The 23856-nt window shown below is 35.3% G+C and overlaps 1 protein-coding gene across 1 annotated transcript; it reads left to right on the top strand.

Moving 5' to 3' along the window:
* The first annotated feature begins 591 nt into the window (after positions 1-591).
* LOC123533830 (glycolipid transfer protein-like) lies at positions 592-21071 on the top strand. Its single transcript, XM_045315740.2, has 6 exons — positions 592-786; positions 6714-6769; positions 8671-8801; positions 10734-10902; positions 12029-12106; positions 16941-21071. The coding sequence occupies exons 1-6, from the start codon at positions 678-680 to the stop codon at positions 17055-17057; spliced, it is 660 nt and encodes a 219-aa protein (XP_045171675.1). The 5' UTR covers positions 592-677; the 3' UTR covers positions 17058-21071.
* Positions 21072-23856: the final 2785 nt, after the last annotated feature.

Genomic DNA, 23856 nt, shown 5'->3' with positions numbered 1-23856 from the left:
ATGCAACGGCTATATGCAATTAACTGTGCTCAAACTAATACCAATAAGTATTGCTACAGGCTATTTGGAAGCACAACTCTAGCAATCTGTACCGTCCACAGATAAATTCTGTACATTGTGTGGATTATCTGAATTAACAAGTTCAATAAGATGCCAGGCCGTCTCCAAATGTGGTATCAATCGTTTCCTTAAATCAATATATATGTTATATAGTATTACGAAATGATATTCATCCTCTAACAAGTTAAACATTACATATTTGTTCATTTATAGGTGTACTAACATGCTGGTTCCATCTACCAGTTTCGATATAAAGGCGATGAGATGATAAACGTCAAGACCATCTCTATACTACCTCCATGCTTTTCCCCAGCCATTATCGTACACCGGTTATACAATAGATCATTGTACATGTGTATTGATTACTTGACCTCTAGACTCCATGTCTTGAGGTCCGGTAACCAGACCCTAGCCACTTCCTTTAAACTAACAACTTGGTATTGCTACTGATATATTTATTTTCTATGAATACACCATAACCGTATTGAACGGGTAATATCCCTGCTGTCATCGGGAACCAATCACGCCGCAACGGTGTAACCTCGGTACCAGCGTATGTAAACACGTTCGATTTCCCGTTTCCTGTGTCGACAACTAAAACACCTGAAATATCAACAATGCCATACATAGTAGGAACACAAACACTTTTCCCACAAGCAGAAAATATAGATGCAATTGAGACAAGTAAATGGATAGAAGCAGCCGAAGGCGCTGTGAAAATTGTCCGTAAGTTTCACTAACTTTGGCATTCGGTGACACCATAAATTAACGACTGTGCAAAATATCCCACCACCCGTTTGCTGGGCATGATTCAAACAGAATCAGGATATCTTGATCAAGTGATGCGTAGAAAAGAAATGCTGATTAGATCACGATATTGTTCATGTCTGATGCAGGCATACCTGCACTACAGCTGAAAACTATGTTGTTGGATGGTTAAGGTGGATGGTAGTGGTTTCGTCAAACCACCGGTTCGTCATACTTAATTTATATAGTAAGTGAGAAGTGGTTTCGTCATACTTATTGTTATAGTGTAATAATGATTGTTTGTTGGTCGTTTTATTGTTGATGTACTTTGTGTGGCAAACAAGTTGTTAATTTTGAAAAGATAATTTCAAAGCCAATTATTTATACAGAAAATGAAAAGAAAAATAAATGATATAATTGCCGATCGATATTTAAGATATATAGAGATTTAGTCTTTGTTAAACTAATTCTTATGGACGAAACTTATGTATTTATTACTGGTTACAAATGTTAAGTTCGACGCAAGACAATTTATTTTTCAAAATGTTAAATTTGAATTAATAAAAAATTAAGAATTTCTATTGAGAATTAAAACATTTTAAATTTATTTTGAAAATATGAATTTGATAAGAAAAAAAAAACAAATACTATAAAAAGTAAAATTTAGATATACAAAATGTATATTAAACATACAAGCTAACGATGTTCATAAGCTAAAAACAACGTATAGTTTGCGTTAATTAAAGGCCGTAATTGAAGTTGTGTAAAATAAGTATTATGGCAAGCAAATACTTACTCTACAAATACAAAATTATAAGAGTAAATGTGAAGATAAACACAATTTATTTCCATTGGTACATTTATAACATTCATATTTTAGATATGTAAATATATCTGTTTGCCAACTTTTTAATGTAATTAAATACAAGTCCGATAATTCATATTACCAAAATTGTACATTTTTCTTACAGCATCCTTTAATTATCAACATCTTAATCGCAAGTATGTACCTGCATTCGCGACCAGTGCAGATCAAGATCAGCTTTATATTGTTCGCTAATCATTCATTTTTTTTTTTCATGAAACGAAGTATAGATCGAGCCGTCTATTTCAGAAACGTAATATTTATCAAGAACTCGTTTTTAATACACAATAATTTTTAATAACTCATTTGCAATTTGAGTAACATTATCGATTAAGTATGTGCGAATTACTTTAACGCAATCATCAAGATTAACTGCCATTAAATAGGTGCGATCATCTTCCATTGTATTGACCTATTATGCTATTAACTATATAAAGTCTTTATGACGAAACCAGTTCTCACTTACTATATAAATTAAGTATGACGAACCGGTGATTTGACGAAACCACTGTAATTCGTTAAGGTTCTTGTCTTGAAAACAGCCCTCGGGTGAATTTTTTTTTTAGTTTTTTATTTACGCCACATATACCTTGGTGTATCATATACAATATACCGGACTATTCATAATAAGTGGAAGAAACTTTCATGAAAGCTTATATTTTATTAAACAGCACATTCTGTCCTATATCACATGTACTTTGACTGTTCATATTCTATTTTGTAGAAGATATTAAGCTTCTTTTTCAAAAGTATGTCATTACTTTTATGAATACTGCATGTGTAACATATTTCTCAAGGTACTGCGGGAGTTGAAAGTGTTACAAACAATGTACATTTAAATACAATACAAAAGTTGCAAAATGAAAGTGGAAGTAGAGCTGTCGTCAAAATGACCAAAATCTGCAATATTTTAAAAATATATATTATCAGTTAATAAGTTTTCATTTCCCAGAGTACCTAGAGAAATATGATAGACACAAAATAGAAAAAAATAGAGAAAAAATATGTTTGAAAAAGAATTATGTTTGATATTTTCAACAAAATAGAATATGGACAACGTCACAAGTGAAGTACATGTGTTGTAAGACAAAATACATGTTACCGAACAAGGTGACCTTTTTAGAAAGTATTTTCTATCCCTTCTGAACAATTCTATGTATATATGTTATGAATATTACGGGTCTATCAGGTATGATCCGAGGGGCGGTCTCAAAGGTGTTTACATGATCCTTAATACCAGCCTGAAAGACAGGAGTCTGAAATTCTATCAATTAGACTCAGAAGTCTATGTTTTAAAAAATAAATCCCACTTTATATAAAATGAACACCAGGGATGGAATGTTAAAAACCCAGTGTCCCCTGAAAATACAAACGGAACACATGGGACATGGTGGTCACTAGTTCTGGCTACCATAACTTAACTGACGCTGTTTTTATTTCCTGACGGTTGCGTCTATTAAGTTATGGCGAAATCCCATTTGGTTAACTGACCAGTGTCAAACCGCAACATCTCACACATTCTCTCGTGAGAAACTGATGACATCATGCAACAGTTCAGATAACGTGGTTATTTTTGAAAATCATGATCAAAATTTTACCTATTTATGAATTTAATTTAATCATAAACGTAACCATTTTCGATAAAATTCATAAAAAACATACTGTTGAAGGTTTAAGTTCTCAGAAAAGGTCAATAAATAATGATTCTATATCACCTATTGGTTTTCAAAATGAAGAGTACCTTGATCAGGTGACAACTGCAATGGTGGAAAAAATATTGCAGACAGGGGTACCAATTTGTAACTTATGTGTGTAACTTGTGTTCAAGTTATGTTGCATGGATTACTTTATGCTAGATCAAAAGAAAAATGGATTAGAAATATTTTAAAGTAGAGCCCAATGCATTTCATTTGATGAAATTATAGCGTGACAGACTTCTGGCAAGATTCCTGGTTAGGTTTCAGTACGGGATTCATTTCAGCTCAGAGATCCATACAGCATATAATTTATTAAACATCTCTGAGCTGAAATTTTTTAGCTAGGTGGTCGCAATCTAACATTAGCAAGTGTGCTGAAGAAAGAGCACCAAAATTAAATACACCTTCCTCACTCGACAGTCTTCAAATCTGATAAATTTATGAGAGTAATCAGACATTTTTTGAGGTTTTCAGAGATTTTCATCCATTGCCAAAGCCATTCGCTGGCATCACAACAATAACAACATTTACCGTGCAGGATAGGTCATTTCCCGCCCCCCCCCTTTCTCTGTGACAATTTAAAATTGGTCATTTCAGTCCCCTGATCAATATTTAACTACTTTTGGAGAGTTTGCTAGACTATTAGATTTAGCTGGACTATTCAAAGAATAGATAGAGCTATTGGACTGACTCGTGCGTTGGCGTCCCGATTTGGTTAAGTTTTTGTATGTAAGTTGGTATCTCAGTAACCACTTATGGGACTGGATTGAAACTTCACACACTGTGATAAACTGACTTATATTACACAGGTTCCTTAACTCTTTTTTGCTTTTTTACAAAATTATGCCCCTTTTTCAACTTAGACATTTTTGGTTAAGGTTTTATTTGTGAGTTGGTATCTCAGTACCAACTGGCAATTGATGAAAATTCACACACTTGTTCACTGTAATGATCTGACAAGCAGTGCACATGTTACATAACTCAACTTGGCATTTTTACAAAATTAACCCTATTTGGTTAAGGTTTTATATGTAAGCTGGTATTTCAGTACCCCAGGAATGGATTGAAACTTCACACTCTAATTCACTGTCATGATCTGACATGCAATGTACAGGTTCCATAACTCTACTTTGCATTTTTACAAAATTATGCCCTTTTTTTTGACTTAGAAGTTTTTGGTTAAGTTTTTGTATGTAAGCTTGTATCTCAGTACCAGGCGCGTAGCTAGAGCATTTTTCATAGTACGCAGAAGTCACGTAAATGGGGTGTGTGTGTGGGGGGAAGTGGTCAGTGTATCCTCCCCTTGATTATTTATCAATGTGAGAACGGCAAATGATGCATTTTAGCGTGTGTTTGAAGCAAAAATATTGCTCAAAAACCTGATTCTTTGTTAATTGTTTATATAACATGTTTTATTTCACTAGGTATATATTTTCTACAACATTGGGACCATGGAATAATTGATAATTTCATACATTTAAGTACAGTTATAAGATATAGCTATGATATCTGAAAATAACGTAATAATTATTATGCGTGACAAATTACGTCTGCAGTGATATACAAATTGTCCTATTCAAAAGCTTTTAGCCTTGAAAATGTCTCTTTGTTGATTTCTCAACCAACAGTTTATCAATTTTTGACATTGTATTATAATTTTATTATAGAAATTTGACTCTTTAAACCATTAGCGTAAACGGCGTATGAATGTAATGTTTCACATGATCAGGATTATTACAAAATAAGCAATCAAATAGTAGGATAATGACTGTATATAAATTGTTATATAACTACAAAGACAATTATTGGTGAATTTCAATGCACATTAAATCAACCAATTATATAAACCAGTTTGCTATTACTTCAGTTTACTGTACTTTAAACAAAATTTGAAGTAAACAATGATTACGTATGAAGCAATCTCCATTGCATGATATAGACTTCTTGTTGCAACCAAATAAATTAGACAGTTTAATTGTGTATGCTTGCCAGATTTTCACTACGCAGCTGAGCAGCGTATCTGCGTAAAAGCAGCTACACGCCTGAGCACCCATTAATGGGAATGGATTGACACTTCACACAATTGTTCATTGTCATGAACTGATATTCATTGTACAGGTTTCATAACCCTGTTTTGCAGTTTTACAAAAGTATTCCCATTTTTCAACTTCTATATTCATTCAATTGACAAGGCTGTTGAATACTCTCGAGCATTGCTGTCCTCCGACAGCTCTTGTTAACTTAATTATGATTTTGTAAAATATGTCATTGTTTCTCACTAAAATGTGCCTATTTGGTGTTTTAAAGAAAAAATTTTAATCAGAAATTAATAATATTCTTTTATTGTAGATGCTGGTGTACCAAAACATGACCACAAAGTCATTTTTAGCTCGACTTTAGAAGAAAAAGTAGAGCTATTGCACTCGTGTCGGTGTCGGCTGTTGGTTAAAGTTTTTGATAAAGTAAGATATCTCTGTTACTATCAAAGCTATTGACTTGAAACTTAAAATAGTTTTTGACTATCAAAGTCTACACCAGGAAAAACAATCCCCATAACTCTGATTTGAACTTCGACATAGTTTTGCCCCTTTTTAACGTAGAATATTTTGGTTAAAGTTTTATTAAGTTTTCACTAGCAAAGCTCTAATTCAGAGTCAAGTACTGAGAAAAGTCTGGAGTGTTGTCTTATGGACAGCTCGTTTCTTATATGCAGTTTAAAATTTAACATCAAATGCAGTGGGTTTTTTCCCACAGATTTTGGAATGTGGCTAGGGCCTTTACAACTGGTACGTAAAATGTTTAAATTGGGAATTGTTAAAAAGGTAATATTTTTTATCAAAATGATATGTTTAAAAAAAAAATGGTCATAAATAAAATAAATTAGCATACTGCCATGTGTTTCAAATGTTTCAGGTTTCATAAGTACAGTAATTATTGAAAATAAAAAAAAAATTAAAAAAAATTGTTTAACAATGGGAATTTTAGCTTTTGAATCAAGAAAAAAACATACTCTTTGTCATTGGGATTGGGACCGAACTTCTATCATACTATTATAAACGCCAGCGGTCCAGGTTCGATTCTCGGTGGCTGATATCCCATCTAGTGTTTAGTGCTTGAAGATATGCTTAAATTGGTACTGATTTCAGCAGTGTCGGCCTAGACTGGATGTTGGGGAGGCAGATATTATGCCAGTCATGTGCTCTGCTGGAAAATAAGTTGTTCCATTCATTCCAGTTTCATTGACTACCCATGTTAAACAAGAAACTTTACCTTTACCTTCAGACCTTCACACAGTTCAGCTTTTGGTATGCAGTTTATTTTTAACCACAGTATTTAAATTTCAGATTGCATGGGTGGCCAGTTTTCAATGACGGAAACTGATATGCTAGGAAATATAAAGGTATGTGTCAGTGATGAAACTTTTGTTTAAAATATAATTCTATATTTTCACAGCATTAATTTTTAAAAGGTTGATCTCTCTGCCCTAATGAGTAAATCATTGCAAATTTTCTCCATGTTTTAGTGACATGAAGCTTGAAAACAAGTTATTTGCCTTTTAAATAGATAAATGCAAATGAATGAATTATTTTCTAAGCACACAAGACAGGTTTTAGTTTTAGGTATCATTCTCTGATTTCAAATTAAAAATAGCCCTTTATGACTTCAGGCATATATATTCCTTTGCAGAGCATTGTACTTCAGTCGATTCCATTTATCTGAATACAGTTGCTGGTTATTGGAATATTCCACTTATTTGAATACTGGTTATTGCAATGTTCCGCTTATTTGAATACTGGTTATTGCAATGTTCTGCTTATTTGGATACTGGTTATTGCAATATTCCGCTTATTTGGATACTGGTTATTGCAATATTCCGCTTATTTGAATACTGGTTTTTGCAATATTCCGCTTATTTGGATATACTTAGATTCTAACATTTCTAGTCAAAATTTCTACTTTGTTTACTGAAGACAATAAATAAAGTTTTTCTGTTGTGTTTTTAGAAATTAAGCAAAACTTTATTTTCAATATTATTTAAGGGTTTTATTCAGCATTATGCCAAAGTTTCTAAATTATACTTAAATCCATCAAAACTACTGGAATAATTTAATCTATATTGCTTGGTCACAAGTGTCTCTCCAGATGGTGTAGCCGCTGGTGAATGTAGGAAACCCCCACCCCCACCCCAATAAAATCCACCTAGCTGAGTTTGATCAGGTGGCAAAATCACTCCTTTGATTTTGTTGGAGAAAAACTTTAGAGGTAAATGAAGATGGACAGAAATGAAAAAAAAACAACACTTTAACCTTTAGCCTGCTGGCGGCGAGAGATTCTGCTTTTGCGAACAGTGCAGACCAAGATCAGCCTGCACATCCTTGCAGGCTGATCATGGTCTGCACTGTTCGCTATTCAGTCAGTAAATTATCAGTGAACACCCCTTCAAATAATAAATGGCACTGCCCAAATTTAATGATGGACCAGTCCATTTTAGAAATTTAGCAGGGTAAAGGTTAAAAATGACTATTATCTTCAGAATACTAAAAGGGAATAAAGTGAAAATTTGGATATAATAGGGGGAAAAAAGAAAGGGGAAATATTGTCCGCTAAGGTCAAAGTGAGTGGGGAGTGGGGGATTTTGTCTGTTCATTGTCACAGATACAATTAACACCAATCTGACTTAAGTACTTGATCTTCTAAACGAAGATCTGAGAACGACCCATTCACATACGTCTTCTGTATATTTTGGATTTCCAGTATTGCTATTTTTATTTTAACCAATCAGACGACTTGTTTGAATGCCAAAGAGTAAGAAAAATATGCAGTTATTCCAGGGCTCGAACCTGGGACCCCTCGCTTACAAAGCAAATGGCCTACCGACTGAGCTAACCGGCTATATGACACAATATGACATATGAATTGTAAATATCAAAAGTCAAGGCTACAGGTAGATTTGCAACATGTTGTAAGCTAAGCTCTGATTGGCTAGCGAAAGGGTCGTCATAACGAGGCCATGAATAGGTCGTTTTCAGATCCTATGCGTAGCGTAATAGGAGATGTACTTTAGTCAGATTGCAATTAACACTTGGTTACCTTGATTGAGCATTTTGAAAAATATTTTGTGATAATTTTGTCCACTGAAATTTTAGACAGACTTATAGAATCAAACAGTAACATAATATTATTTGTTATAATTTGAAATTATTTTGTCGTAATTTTACTAATTTAAGTTGTACATGTTTTGTACATGTAGTTCTTTTTAAAATATTCTGGAAAATATCGTATATACAATTTATATTTTAGAAAATTCGCACCAGGTATGAGACAGACACAGCAGCGTTTGAGAGTTTTAAAAATCTTTTACAATATGAGAAAGACAACAAGGAGGACAAAAAAGATAGTTCTGGCACTGTTGGAGGCCTCTGGCTTAAAAGGTTTGTTAAAAATTACTGGCAGATCCAAGTTAAGGCATAGACTGAAATTGGGGAAGGGTAGGAAGGCTGTCCAAAAACAGACAAAATGTTTTATGACCATATTACATTTGATGATCTAAAAAGATTTTGTCACAAGCTACATCATTATTAACTGTACAGTCTTCTGAAATTCTGTTGATTTGCAAGCAACGAAACATGATAAACTTTGAAGCATATTCACCGTCACCGTAATAAGACAGGGCAGCAGCAGCCTCTGCACCATAAAACAAACACTATAAACAGTGTCAAGCAAAGAAGCTGGAATTACTTATCAAAGTATTCATTGCCTAACCAAAAAATCACAATACTTCATTCTCCCTAAATAATACAGTGAACAAATGTGTTAACTGTCTCCAGGTGATAAAACTGATGTACTTAACCATTTGCGAATGATCTTACGAACTTGTTCTAATACTGACTATTTGGTTGTAGTAATAAATCTTAAAATGATGCTGGTCTGTCCTGTATTTTACGCTCCTCCAGTGGTTGTGTGTTAGAAAATATCTTGCCCCAATTGTAAGCAAGCATTGTAGGGACAATAAAGTGCTTTTTATGCCCCCGAAGGGAGGCATATAGTTTTTGAACCGTCTATCAGTCTGTTGGTCTGTCAGTCTGTCCGCAATTTTCATGTCTGGTCCATATCTTTGTCATCCATGGATGGATTTTCAAATAACTTGGCATGAATGTGTACAACAGTAAAACGACGTGTCGTGCGCAAGACCCAGGTCTGTAGCTCAAAGGTCAAGGTCACACTTAGACGTTAAAGGTCATTTTTCATGATAGTGCATTCGTGTCCTGTCCATATCTTTGTCATCCGTGGATGGATTTTCAAATAACTTGGCATGAATGTGTACTACAGTAAGACGACGTGTCGCGCGCAAGACCCAGGTCTGTAGCTCAAAGGTCAAGGTCACACTTAGACATTAAAGGTCATTTTTCATGATAGTGCATTCGTGTCCGGTCCATATCTTTGTCATCGATGGATGGATTTTCAAACAACTTGGCATGAATGTGTACCACAGTAAGACGAAGTGTCGCGTGCAAGACCCAGGTCCGTAGCTCAAAGGTCAAGGTCACACTTAGACGTTAAAGGTCATATTTCATGATAGCGCATTGATGGGCGTGTCCGGTCCATATCTTTGTCATTCATGCATGGATTTTAAAATTATTGGGCATGAATGTGTACCACAGTAAGACGACGTGTCGCGCGCAAGACCCAGGTCCGTAGGTCAAAGGTCCTAAACTCTAACATCGGCCATAACTATTCATTCAAAGTGCCATCGGGGGCATGTGTCATCCTGTGGAGACAGCTCTTGTTTAAGGATTGATTGATTGATTGTTTTGAGTTTAACGCCGTTTTTCAACAGTATTTCAGTCATGTAACGGCGGGCAGTTAACCTAACCAGTGTTCCTGGATTCTGTACCAGTACAAACCTGTTCTCCGCAAGTAACTGCCAACTTCCCCACATGAATTATCAGAGGTGGAGGACGAATGATTTCAGACACAATGTCTTTTATCAAATCGTCACGGAGAACATACGCCCCACCCGAGGATCGAACTCGCGACCCCGTGATCCGTAGACCAACGCTCTCCCTACTGAGCTTAGCGGGCATTACTTTATTTTTAAGGAGCAGTGTTTTCATAGTTTCCACACAGATTTTCGACCCAGTTTGCATATGTTTGGGCAGGGGTTCAGGATTCTCTTGGATAAATTTTGAGCAAGACAAAATGCTGCTTATTAAAGCCATTTCAAACAAAATATAGTAGCAAGTCGGATTGAAACATATTTACAATATATGTTTCAGATTTGTGAAATGGTGTGTTCACTTCTGAAATTTTGTGTGAACTTCAGAAATTTCGTGTATTTAGATAAAGTAACTTGTGTGTTTCAGAGGACTGGAGTATTTATGTGAAATATTCTGGGAACTTATCCAAGAACATGATGCATGTAAAAAGCCTGGAGGAAAAAGTGACAGTGGGGCTGTAAAAAGTGCTTGCAAGAAGGCTTACGAGAAAACTCTCACAAAATACCACAACATGGCTGTAAGAATGGTAGTTAAGGTAAGAACAGAGTGTTGATTTTATATGTTTTTCTCAAAATGGGGGAAGGGGGATATAGATTCTTTTCCTTCACTACAGGGCAATGATGCATGCACATCTTTCATTATGATCTCATCAGTAAGTGCAGAGTTATTATCCTTTTATTGTTTTAAAATTCTTTAAACAAATTTACCCATTGATGGGTCTTTATAAAACTTAATACAAATATAGATCACTTTTATCATGGTTTCTCCAGTAACTGAAAAGTTTAATAGTTTTACATGTTTGGATGGGGGATATTAGTTCACAGGCCCGTTGAATAATGCAAGCCCTTGTGATGTAACAAATAATTTGATTGTCTCTCACACCCCTTGTGAAAAGTACCTGAAGCAGGCAGAGCTTAAATTAGGCCATTATGTAAATAAGTTGTGAGCTTTTAAAATAAGCTGACACACTTGTAAACATACAACAGTCTGATTTTTTGACTTGATTTGCACTTGCATGATAGTTTTGAGCAAAGTTTTAAATAAGTTTCGCGATTTTAGTGATTAGGGTAATGATGCCCCAAAACTGCAACGGGAGAACTGTGTACTGTATTGAAATAACAGTGGGCATTTTATAACAATGCACATATTGGACATCAATAGTCTACCCAAACACTGTTCACCCTACCCAACTCCAACCACTATCCTGTGACAACACTAGTTCCTTATTGAACTTGTGGTAATTATATCTCCCACCACACAGTGGTGTGGGAGACATATTGATTTACTCCAGTCTCTGTGTGTGTGTGTGACTGTCTGTCACAAAGCTTGTCCGCACTCTAAGTCGAACATTTCTCATCTGATCTTCACCAAACTTGAACAAAACGTATTTGACCATAAGACCTCGGCCAAATTCGATAACTAGCCAAATCCGCCAAGACACTTTTGAATTATGGCCCTTGAATTACTGATTGGGTCCATTCATCAAAGCCATCAAGAGAAACTAGACATTTTTCAATGGGGTCCACTCATCAAAGCCATCGAGAGAAACTAGACATTTTTCAATGGGGCAGTTGTGGGAGACATGCGCTTTTCTCAAAAGCATCTCTAGTTTTAAATACATTTTATGAAATTGATAAGATTGATTTATTTATGAATTACAGGGAGGTATGATGGCGTCCCCTTACAAAGAGACCTTGATGGCCAATCTGGCAAATGGAGAGAAAGGGAAAGAAGATGAGGTAGATATTCCTAAAACTGGAGCGATTAACCCTTACCCTGCTAAATTTATATAATGAACTTGTCCATCTTGCAATTTAGACAGTACCATTAACTGTTCAAAGGGATGCTTACATAAAAGATACTGACTGAATGGCGAATAGTGCAGATCATGGTCAGACTGCACAGATGTGCAGGCTGATCATGATCTACATTGGTTGCAAAGGCAGAATCAAGTGTGTCCAGCCTGATAAGGGTTAATAAACTTAAGGTTTTTGTTGATTTATATCTTGCCTCATACAAGTTTCTGTTATTTCTATTGGACAAGAGACATCTCTAGCTTTCGAGTCAGATTGAATATAGGGCTAGTAAACATCATATAGTCAATCTTAGTTCGCTTGAACTTGACAGGACAGACAAGATTGGTTCGAGTTATCGGTAGTTGGAGCATTGGAACAATATACATTTTATAGGAATTTTGCCAGGACCTAACAAGTAGTTTAAGCTAAGGGAGATGTTTTAATTACTGTAAAGTCATTTAATTTCGTGGGCATGAAATTTTGTGGTTTTGGTCAAAACGACCATTTCGTGGGGATATTAATTCGTGGATTTCAACTTTTGAACATAAAATGAATGGGAATTTTACTTGTTCGTTGGGATTAAATTTTGTGGATTGACTCAAACGAAATCCACGAAAATTAGTCCCCCACAAATATTAATGATTTCACAGTATACGAGTTCAAGTGAACAAAGTTTGATTGTATATGGATTTGATTCCAACTAAGTTGTTACTGCATTCCTTGCATAATAAAATTGAGTCAGATTATTACTGAAAATCTGAAGGAAAGGGTAGTCGGCAAGATAAAATTGTTAGACACTTTCACTATTAGTATCACTTTCATTTTGCATTTTGATATAGGAACATTATTTTTGTTGTTAAAAATTCACACTTCCTGGTTGTTTACACTTCCGGAGTTAAAGAATCTAAATATTCAGGAGTGTTTTGAATTTGTGCCTCACTCAGTAAAACCATTGCGGATGTTATCCAGTCTCAAGTATTTACAGTAAACCTCGCTTGTAAGGAACAGCTTGGGACCTCTAAAAATTGTTCCTTATAACCGAGGTTCCTTATATCCATATAGCGAACTAGTTCCTTGTAACCGAGGTTTGTATAACGAACACTATTTGACTGACGTTTGAAAAGGGCTATGTGTTCACACTCCGGGCCGACCATGAATCTTTATGTGAGAAAGTTGCGAGTCTAGTACCGGTCCTTTCCTAGAGAGATGGTAAGGTAAACTGCCTGCATGTATGTGACTGAAATAGTGTTGAAACACGACGTTAAACCTAAACTAAGCCAAAATGTACGTCGGAAAGAATGACAGTAATTTGTGTTTATTTTTGTCGGTTATTTCTATCGTCTTTTTAGAGAGTGCTACATTATAAGATGTTGCAGTTACTCCCCTTACCTTGCTCGACTGCATGTTATGTAAATAGGCATCAATACTAATATAAAATAAATGTTCAAATTTTTATTACAGAAATGTTAAATTAGACTACCAATTAAAATTTAAAAGTAGGGTGTTTATGACATACAGTGTATTACGACTAGACAACAGCACCATACATACAGATTAAAGTGTAAATTATACCTATAGTTTTGCAATTGTCCATTTTAACACCTGCTATAATTTTTACAATTGGAAATTTGATAAACTGGACTGTTTGCCATCGTTAATGATGCGTTATTAGCACATTTATTTAGGACAGTATGACTGTGACCGTAACTGATTTTCGTTCACTATTGTCAACATGAAATACCTAATACATGTAAGTCTACTTTCGTCTTGTATTTTGTAATTTTTAGCTCACCTGTCACAAAGTGACAAGGTGAGCTTTTGTGATCGCGCGGTGTCCGTCGTCCGTCCGTGCGTCCGTCCGTCCGTGCGTCCGTAAACTTTTGCTTCTGACCACTCTAGAGGTCACATTTTTCATGGGATCTTTATGAAAGTTGGTCAGAATGTTCATCTTGATGATATCTAGGTCAAGTTCGAAACTGGGTCACGTGCCATCAAAAACTAGGTCAGTAGGTCTAAAAATAGAAAAACCTTGTGACCTCTCTAGAGGCCATATATTTCAAAAGATCTTCATGAAACTTGGTCAGAATGTTCACCTTGATGATATCTAGGTCAGGTTCGAAACTGGGTCACGTGCGGTCAAAAACTAGGTCAGTAGGTCTAAAAATAGAAAAACCTTGTGACCTCTCTAGAGGCCATATATTTCACAAGATCTTCATGAAAATTGGTCAAAACGTTCACCTTGATAATATCTAGGTCAAGTTCGAAACTGGGTTATATGCCATCAAAAACTAGGTCAGTAGGTCAAATAATAGAAAAAACTTGTGACCTCTCTAGAGGCCATATTTTTCATGGGATCTGTATGAAAGTTGGTCTGAATGTTCATCTTGATGATATCTAGGTCAAGATTGAAACTGGGTCATGTGCAGTCAAAAACTAGGTCAGTAGGTCTAAAAATAGAAAAACCTTGTGACCTCTCTAGAGGCCATATATTTCATGAGATCTTCATGAAAATTGGTCAGAATGTTCACCTTGATGATATCTCGGTCAAGTTCGAAAGTGGGTCACGTGCGGTCAAAAACTAGGTCAGTAGGTCAAATAATAGAAAAACCTTGTGACCTCTCTAGAGGCCATATTTTTCATGGGATCTGTATGAAAATTGGTCTGAATGTTCATCTTGATGATATCTAGATCAACTTTGAAAGTGGGTCATGTGCCGTCAAAAACTAGGTCAGTAGGTCAAATAATAGAAAAACCTTGTGACCTCTCTAAAGGCCATATTTTTCATGGGATCTGTATGAAAATTGGTCTGAATGTTCATCTTGATGATATCTAGGTCAAGTTCGAAACAGGGTCATGTGTGGTCAAAAACTAGGTCATTAGGTCTAAAAATAGAAAAATCTTGTGACCTCTCTAGAGACCATACTTGTGAATGGATCTCCATAAAAATTGGTCAGAATGTTCACCTTGATGATATCTAGGTCAAGTTTGAAACTGGGTCACGTGCCTTAAAAAACTAGGTCAGTAGGTCAAATAATAAAAAAACCTTGTGACCTCTCTAGAGGCCATACTTTTCATGGGATCTGTATGAAAGTTGGTCTGAATGTTCATCTTGATGATATCTAGGTCAAGTTTGAAACTAGGTCAACTGTGGTCAAAAACTAGGTCAGTAGGTCTAGAATTATTAAAATCTTTTGACCTCTCTAGAGACCATATTTTTCAATGGATCTTCATGAAAATTGGCCAGAATTTTTATCGTGATAATATCTAGGTCAAGTTCAAAACTGGGTTACATGAGCTCAAAAACTAGGTCACTATGTCAAATAATAGAAAAAACGACGTCATACTCAAAACTGGGTCATGTGGGAAGAGGTGAGCGATTCAGGACCATCTTGGTCCTCTTGTTAATGATATAATATATTTTCTTTTTATTGTATCCGTGAATATCATAGAAATTAAATAAGTTGTGTTTATTTATGTGCATGAAAGTGTGTGAAAGTGCCGACATTACTCTGACGTCATCAGCGATTCTCCAGTGTTTATTAATCTTTATGTCTGTTGGCTATAACCGAGGAGTTTTCCATTGAATTCAGTACTTTGGGACTGGAAAAAGTGTTCCTTATAAATGAGTGTTCCTTATAACCGAGTTCTCTATAACCGGGGATCTTTACATTAAATAAAGAAGGAATTAGATTGGGGAATTGAAAACTGTTCCTTACAACCGAGTGTTCCTTATATCCGAGTTCCTTATAAGTGAGGTTTACTGTATAGAGATTCATTTCTTTAGTTATAAAAATGTGATTGTTTTGTGTTACCTGTACTAGCGAGATGCTGGGTATATAACAACTGCTTGTGAGAGGAAGTTGTCTCTGGCTTCCATGCAATTGTAGACTACTAGGAAGTTGAATATGTTAACCTTTAGCCTACTAGCAGCAAGTGATTTTGCCTTTGCGACGAGTGCAGACCAAGGTCAACCTGCCCATCTGTGCAGGCTGATCATGGTCTGCACTGTTTGTTATTCAATCAGTAAATTTTCAGTAAACACCTCCTCGAATAATAAGTGATACTGCCAAAATTGAATGATGGACCAGTCCTTTGGCGAAAGGTTAAATGATATCGCACAGTTAAAAGGCTCATAATGCTTTTGTTCTGAATGTGGCACTGCCATATTTCTTTTTATGAACACAAAGTATCAGTTTCTTGTTAAATCCTGTTTCCAATAATTGTCTTCTCGAATATTTTTTAAAAGGTTTATTTAGTGATTAACACAGTAGAAAATTTTATAGAATCAGTTGTTTTTGATTACCTCCCTTTATGGCTTTATAACTGTATAAGTTCATGTACAATATTGAATTTGAAAGTAGTGCTTCTTTTCTGACCTTGCAGTGATGCATGACATCTATTTGAGCTGCGCCATGGGAAAACCAACATAGTGGCTTTGCAACCAGCATGGATCCAGACCAACCTGCGCATCTGTGCAGTCTGGTCAGGATCCATGCTGTTCGCTAACAGTTTCTCTAATTGCAATAGGATCTGAAAGTGAACAGCATGTATCCTGATCAGACTATGCGGATGCGCAGGCTGGTCTGGATCCATGCTGGTCGCAAAGCCATTATGTTGGTTTTCTCATGATGCGGCTCATTTGGATTCATCTGTTCTTAACATAAAACTTTTAAGGCATTAAGGAACTTTAAGCATTTGGATTAATCAGTATTGGTGGGTGGAGGAAAGAAATTAATAAACACGTCTCTCAGTATTTGTATGGCTTGTTTGGTTTCAGGTTGTTGAAGAGATGAAAGCGTACGAGGCATCATTGAGAGCATTCATGATTGTGGTAGGGCAGCTTTTCAACACCTTCGATTACAAAGATGATTGTTTAGAAAATGTTCATTCCTAATGAACAACAGTTAAAAAAGTGAAATCTCTCATAGGATATGTGTAATCACTGAAGAGTATATTTTCCTATACTGTTCTCATATCACATTCATAGACTTGTTTTCTATCATAATTGTTTTGTTTGTTGATGTTCACATTATATTCATAACAATATAATGAAATAATTATTTTTGTATTCTTATTTCGGTATATATTATGTACCTGTGTAATAAAATATTTTTGTTTATTTGAATGTAAGGTAGCTATTTAAATATTTTAAGTGATTGCTTTTATTATTAAAAGATTGTATAATTTTTTTTTTTTTTTTTTTTTTTACATATTTACTGTTTATATTCAACCCAGCATAAGTTATGAGCATTTTCCTGTAGTTGAAGGGCCTTTGGCTCTTGATTAGTTTGGCTTTTTTCCTTGGATAGTAAAGTAGAAATAAAAGAAAATTGTATGTTGATATATTTTGTTTAAGAATGTTTCTTTTAGTGCAGTCTTTATCATATCAGCTCGTAAACAGGACTGTCTGTGCCTGTGCATGTGTACAAAAGCAGCAAATTGTTATCGCCAGGTAGTGAACAATGCACGTTCCTTTTTATAACAGTGGACATATTTTGTTTTACTTTTATTTTCCGTTTTAGTGAGGGTTAGGCTTGTGGCATAAAGCATTTGAGAAATACAAGATCTGTTAAGGTAGTTCTGCACATTCGGATTAAAAAATATTCTGCAGTGTAGAATTTGATTTAACCTTGATTTTTGAAAATATCAGAATATAATTAGAAAATTCGGCAAGTAAAAAAGAAGGGGTTGTGTGCTTGATTTTTTGCTAGACTGATTTGAAAAAATCGAACCTCACACAAGTTTTCATAATGGGAGTCTGTGGGAAAATCACACTTCTGATAACATTTTCATGAGTAGAATTTTTATTACAATATAGATTTCAGTTTTAACTTTCATAGTCTTTAATATATATATTATAAATAACACAGTGAAATAAAATGTGTAGTTCCTTGTGCATGTTTTTGTGATACGAGGGTTGATCCAAAAGTAATGTCACTGTAGATGTAAAATCATGTATAATGAAAGGAAATAAACAAAAATGCATACCGAAGTACCTTTATCTATTTGCAATATTGTCTAAAATTATCGATATGCTATGTTGCATATTTGTAACGATATTGACGTATACGGAAGGCATACTTGAAGCGATCGCGGCACGCCACTGATGTTATTGACGTCCAAGACGACGTTTCTTACTGACTGTTATCAATATTAATTCCTTTTAAAAGGATCGTCCTGGATTTTCTATACAGCGCTCATGTCTGTTCACCCATTACGGAGAGCAGCGACATACCAGTCCTTTGAAAGATATGAAAATACATTTTTACAAAAAATTTCAAATGATCAAGGTTCTGGAAATGGACCCCTCGGAGTTTATTTTTCAGATGAGGAAAAAGCGCAATATCACACGGCGCCAAAATCACAGGTCTTCCGGTTCTCTAACAAACCTTTAGTGACTCTTCGCCGACCCTGAAACACTCATACCACCTGTATACTAGTCTCCTGTTCACTGTTTTTGGTCCATATGTGTAATTTATCATCTGCATGGCCTCTAACGGTGATATTTCTAATTTAAAACAAAAACGCAGAACAGCACGCTGCGATGTTTTAACAGAAATCGACATATTTGCTCTCAGCATAAACAAGCGTTAACACTGTATAGATATTTTCAATGAGCGATGACGCCATTAAAATTTCAACAGCAAATTGCGGAGATACGTGATGTCACGTTATAAAAGTTTCATATGATTCAGCGCGTTATTTTAATAAAGATCGGTGGCTGCATTTGACAGTTTTGTTAATGAACCAATAATATTTTTGCGTGCGGCGATATAGCGTCAGTGGTATTTTTTGAATTCTTGTGCATTTTACAGGAAAAAACGCCGGAAATAAATACTTTGCCATATTATCAGAATTGAATTTTTGTATACTCTGATATATTATCATTATTATAATCAGCTGAATAAGTGCACCATAGACGCAGTGACATTACTTCTGGATCAACCCTCGTATTTGTCTATAATTAGGGACCAGTACATTTCAAGACAGTTTTAAGACATTATTTAGAAATTTTTAACATGTAAAACATTTAAATATCAGTTTTTATTGTTAGAAAGACAGCAACGTTGCCATTTTGATAAAATTTACTCACGGGTTGCAACTAATGCATAGAATGATTTTCATTTCTGTTGCCGAGCCAAGGCTTTATTCTATGTTATCTGGATAATTTATGTTAAGCCATTACTTCCGGTTTATTAAGCATGCAGAACTACCTTAAGTCATTTTTCAGAATTTAAGAATTCAAACTATAAGTACTTACCACTAACACTTGTTTTAATTGCAATATTATGGAATTTCTTGTAGGAAGTAAAAGAGCCAATGTAGATTTTAAAAAGACATTCCATTCCATCTAGTCATTTTTAGCTAAGTCTTGCTGTAGTATCATTTACAGTTGGGGATTTTTTACAAACATTCTTTTAAGGTTCATATGAAATTTCAGCCCCAAACCTTGTGTAATAATCAGAAGCAATAATTCCTCAATGTTTTGTGTACTATTGTACATGTAAGAACATCATGTTATAGACATATCTGTTACATTGTACATGTATATCATGTTATAGACAGGTCTGTAATATTGTACATGCATATCATGTTATAGACATGCTTGTGATATTGTACATGCATATCATGTTATAGACATGCTTGTGATATTGTACATGCATATCATGTTATAGACATGCTTGTGATACTGTACATGCATATCATGTTATAGACATGCTTGTGATATTGCACATGTAATAATTGTACATGTATGCACATCATGTTATAGACAGGTCTGTATTATTGTACATGCATATCATGTTATAGACATGCTTGTGATATTGTACATGCATATCATGTCATAGACATGCTTGTGATATTGTACATGCATATCATGTTATAGACATGCTTGTGATATTGTACATGCATATCATGTTATAGACATGCATATCATGTTATAAACATGCTTGTGATATTGCACATGTAATAATTGTACATGTATGCACATCATGTTATAGACAGGTCTGTATTATTGTACATCATGTTATAAATGGGTCAGGTCTGTGGTGTTGTATATGCACATCATGTTACACATATATTGTACATTTATATCATGTTATGTGCAGATCTGTAATGCTGTGCATGCACATCATTTAATAGATATGTCTGTATTATGCACATCATGTTTTAGACTGGTCTGTAATGTTGTACATGCCACATCATGTTTTAGACAGATCTGTAATGTTATACATGCCACATGTTTTAGATAGATCTGTAATGTTGTACATGTCACATCATGTTTTAGAATGATCTGTAATGTTGTACATGCCACCTCCTGTTACAAACATGTCTGTAATGTTGTACATGTCACATCATGTTTTAGACAGATCTGTAATGTTGTACATGCCACATCATGTTTGAAACAGATCTGTAATGTTGTACATGCCACATGATGTTTTAAACAGATCTGTAATGTTGTACATGCCACATCGTGTTTTAGATAGATATGTTATGTTGTACATGCCACATGATGTTTTAGACAGATCTGTAATGTTGTACATGCCACATCATGTTACAAACATGTCTGTAATGTTGTACATGTCACATCATGTTTTAGACAGATCTGTAATGTTGTACATTCCATATGATGTTTTAGGCAGATCTGTAATGTTGCACATACCACAATCATGTTACAAACATGTCTGTAATGTTGTTCCTGCACATCATTTTATATACTTGTCAGAAATGTTGTTCATGCAAATCTTGTTTAAAACATGTTTTGAATTTTGTAAATGCACATCTTGTTATAAACATTCTAGTTCTAGTTTGTGAGCAGACAGTTTCATTTTGATGAAAAAATGATTGTCAGGGTATGTATTTTATCACGTATGTTATGATTTGGCTTAAATTGTCTATGCATTTAAAATTGCTGTCTGTCATTTATTATGTCTGCCAGTATTTAGGGAGATACGTTGAGTCTGTCTGTCTGTCGGTCCGTCTGCCACACTTTTTGTCCGGAGCATAACTCGAAAAGTATCGAAGGTACTATGTTATAACTTCACACAATGATAGAGCTCATTGAGAGGAAGTGCAATGATAAAGAATCTTAACTGTGGATGGTCCCATTTTTAGCCCACCATCATCAGATGGTGGGCTATTCAAATCACTCTGCGTCCGTGGTCCGTCAACAAATTCTCGTTATCGCATCTCCTTAGAAACTACTGAGGGGATTTTGACCAAACTTTGTCAGAATGATGTATTGGTACCCTAGTTGTGTCCCCCTGAAAATCAGACTGGTTCAGTAATTTTTGAGTGAGTTATGGCCCTTTGTTTATTTTTACAATTTACATAGATTTATATAGGGAAAAACTTTGAAACACTTCTTGTCCAAAACCACAGGGCCTAGGGCTTTGATATTTTGTATATGACATCATCTAGTGGTCCTCTCTTAAGATTTTTCAAATTATTCCCCTAGGGTCAAATATGATCCCACCCTGGGGGGTCACATGGTTTACATAGACTTACATAGGGAAAAACTTTGAAAATCTTCTTGTCCAAACCACAAAGCCTAGGGCTTTGATATTTGTAATGTAGCATCATCTAGTGGTTCTCTACCAAGTTTGTTCAAATTATCCCCCTAGGGTCAAATATGGCCCTACCCCGGGGGGATCACATGGTTCATATAGACTTATATAGGGAAAATCTTTTAAAAACCTACAACATTCTAATTTGGACCACATGTATAGTTTTGAGTGGCAAGTCTTGAACCTTGACATGAGATGACCTTGATCTTGACCTAGTGACCTACTTCCACATTTCTGTAGCTACAGCCTTCAAATTTGGACCACATGCATAAGTTTGTGTACCGAAACAAACTTTGACCTAGTGACCTACTTTCACATTTTTGAAGGTACAGGCTTCAAATTTGGACCACATGCATAGTTTTGTTTCCGAAATGAAATTTGACATTGAGATTGACCTAGTGACCTTCTTTCACATTTCTGAAGCTACATGCTTCAAATTTGGACCACTTGCATAGTTTTGTGTTCTAAATTGAAATTTGACCTTGATTTTTACCTAGAACCTACTTTCACATTTCTCAAGCTACAGCCTTCTAGTTTGAAGCACATGCATAGTTTTGTATACCAAAAAGAACTTTGGCCTTGAAATTGATCTAGTGACATACTTCCACATTTCTCAAGCTACAATTTTCAAATATGGACCTCATGCACAGTTTTGTGTACTGAAATGAACTTTGACCTTTAGCTAGTCTTGAAATTTGGAACATTCAAAAATGGCTCAATGGTGGGCGCCAAGATAACTCTGTGATCTCTTGTTGAATACTCTCCTCCCTTTTTGTCCAAAGCCTCAGTCCAAAACTATGAAAGAAATAAGCTCGGTACTGTACATATAGATAGAGGTCAGTTAGAGGATGTGCAGAGTCAAAGAACCATAACTCTAGCTGACCCCATTTTTGAAATATCTCCCCTTATGTGAAAAAAACCTTGTCCAGAGCATAACTTGAAAATTATATAAGGGATTAACTTAACACTATGAAATCAGTGAGAGGGAGCACAGTGTCAAAAAACAATAACTCTAGCTGGCCACATTTTAATTACCTCCCTTTGTATTACAAAATTTGTCCAGAGCATCCCACCTTAACTATTAGAGATAATTTCTTCAAATTTTAAATTCTTATAGACCACATTGAGGGGGAGTGGAGTGCATATGAACAATAACTGTAGACTACCCTATTTTTATTATCTCCCTAATGTATAAAAGATTGTTTGGAGAAAACTTGAAAACTATATCCATGTAAAGGATTGACTTTATACTTAACACATTTATTAAGGTCTTTGAGAAGTTGCAGTAAGTAAGAACCATAACTCTCTTGAATCCCCCGTTTGATATTTGCTTCGGGGCATATCCATCGGTGTTACTGATTGCCTTGTCTATATCAGTTTCACCCGTACAAATTCAGCCTTTTACAGACAGTACTTAATTTGTTTTACACTTCCCGGTCACGTTACCTGATACCCGTATCCTAGGATTTATTTACTTCATTTGATTGGAATGCTTCCCCTTTGACTGGGATATATAACCATGATATAAACTGACGTGTGGGTGTAGGTCATGTTTACAGTTTAAGACTTCGTACCTAGGAATCTCTTTCGTTCTGGACATACATGGATCAGCCCTTTGTTCCTAAAGATGGGTGTCTACCCAACCAATGAATACATGTGTGAAAAGGTATCCTAGTAAATCTGTTTTGTAAGTACAATGTCTTCTAAGCAAGGAAGGGCCTCGTACGGTGACCAAATCTGTTGTATATGGTAGGGAGTTAATACCGACTTCTGAGGTTGCTCAACCAATCGAACAGCCAGAGTTGCTCCAACGGTGCCACTGAAATAGAACAAGAGGACCATGATGGTCCTGAATCGCTCACCTCTTCCCACATGACCCAGTTTTGAGTATGATGTCGTTTTTTCTATTATTTGTCATAGTGGCCTAGTTTTTGAGCTCATGTGACCCAGTTTTGAACTTGACCTAGATATTATCAAGATAAAAATTCTGACCAATTTTCATGAAGATCCATTGAAAAATATGGTCTCTAGAGAGGTCACAAGGTTTTTCTATTATTTGACCTATTGACCTAGTTTTCGAAGGTACGTGACCCTGTTTTGAACTTTACCTAGATATCATCAAGGTGA

This window comes from Mercenaria mercenaria, chromosome 12, assembly GCF_021730395.1.
Source record: "Mercenaria mercenaria strain notata chromosome 12, MADL_Memer_1, whole genome shotgun sequence".
NCBI lineage: Eukaryota > Metazoa > Mollusca > Bivalvia > Venerida > Veneridae > Mercenaria > Mercenaria mercenaria.
Note: the sequence above shows the minus strand (reverse complement) of the source record. Positions and strands in the feature narration are given on the sequence as shown.

What these genes read in the sequence shown, in the direction of transcription:
- LOC123533830 (XM_045315740.2), top strand. Translation starts at nt 678, where the DNA reads ATGCCATACATAGTAGGAACACAAACACTTTTCCCACAAGCAGAAAAT. An exon ending in AGGCGCTGTGAAAATTGTCC is followed by an intron (nt 787 to 6,713) that starts GTAAGTTTCACT and finishes TTTAAATTTCAG; the next exon opens with ATTGCATGGGTGGCCAGTTT. An exon ending in AGAAAGGGAAAGAAGATGAG is followed by an intron (nt 12,107 to 16,940) that starts GTAGATATTCCT and finishes GTTTGGTTTCAG; the next exon opens with GTTGTTGAAGAGATGAAAGC.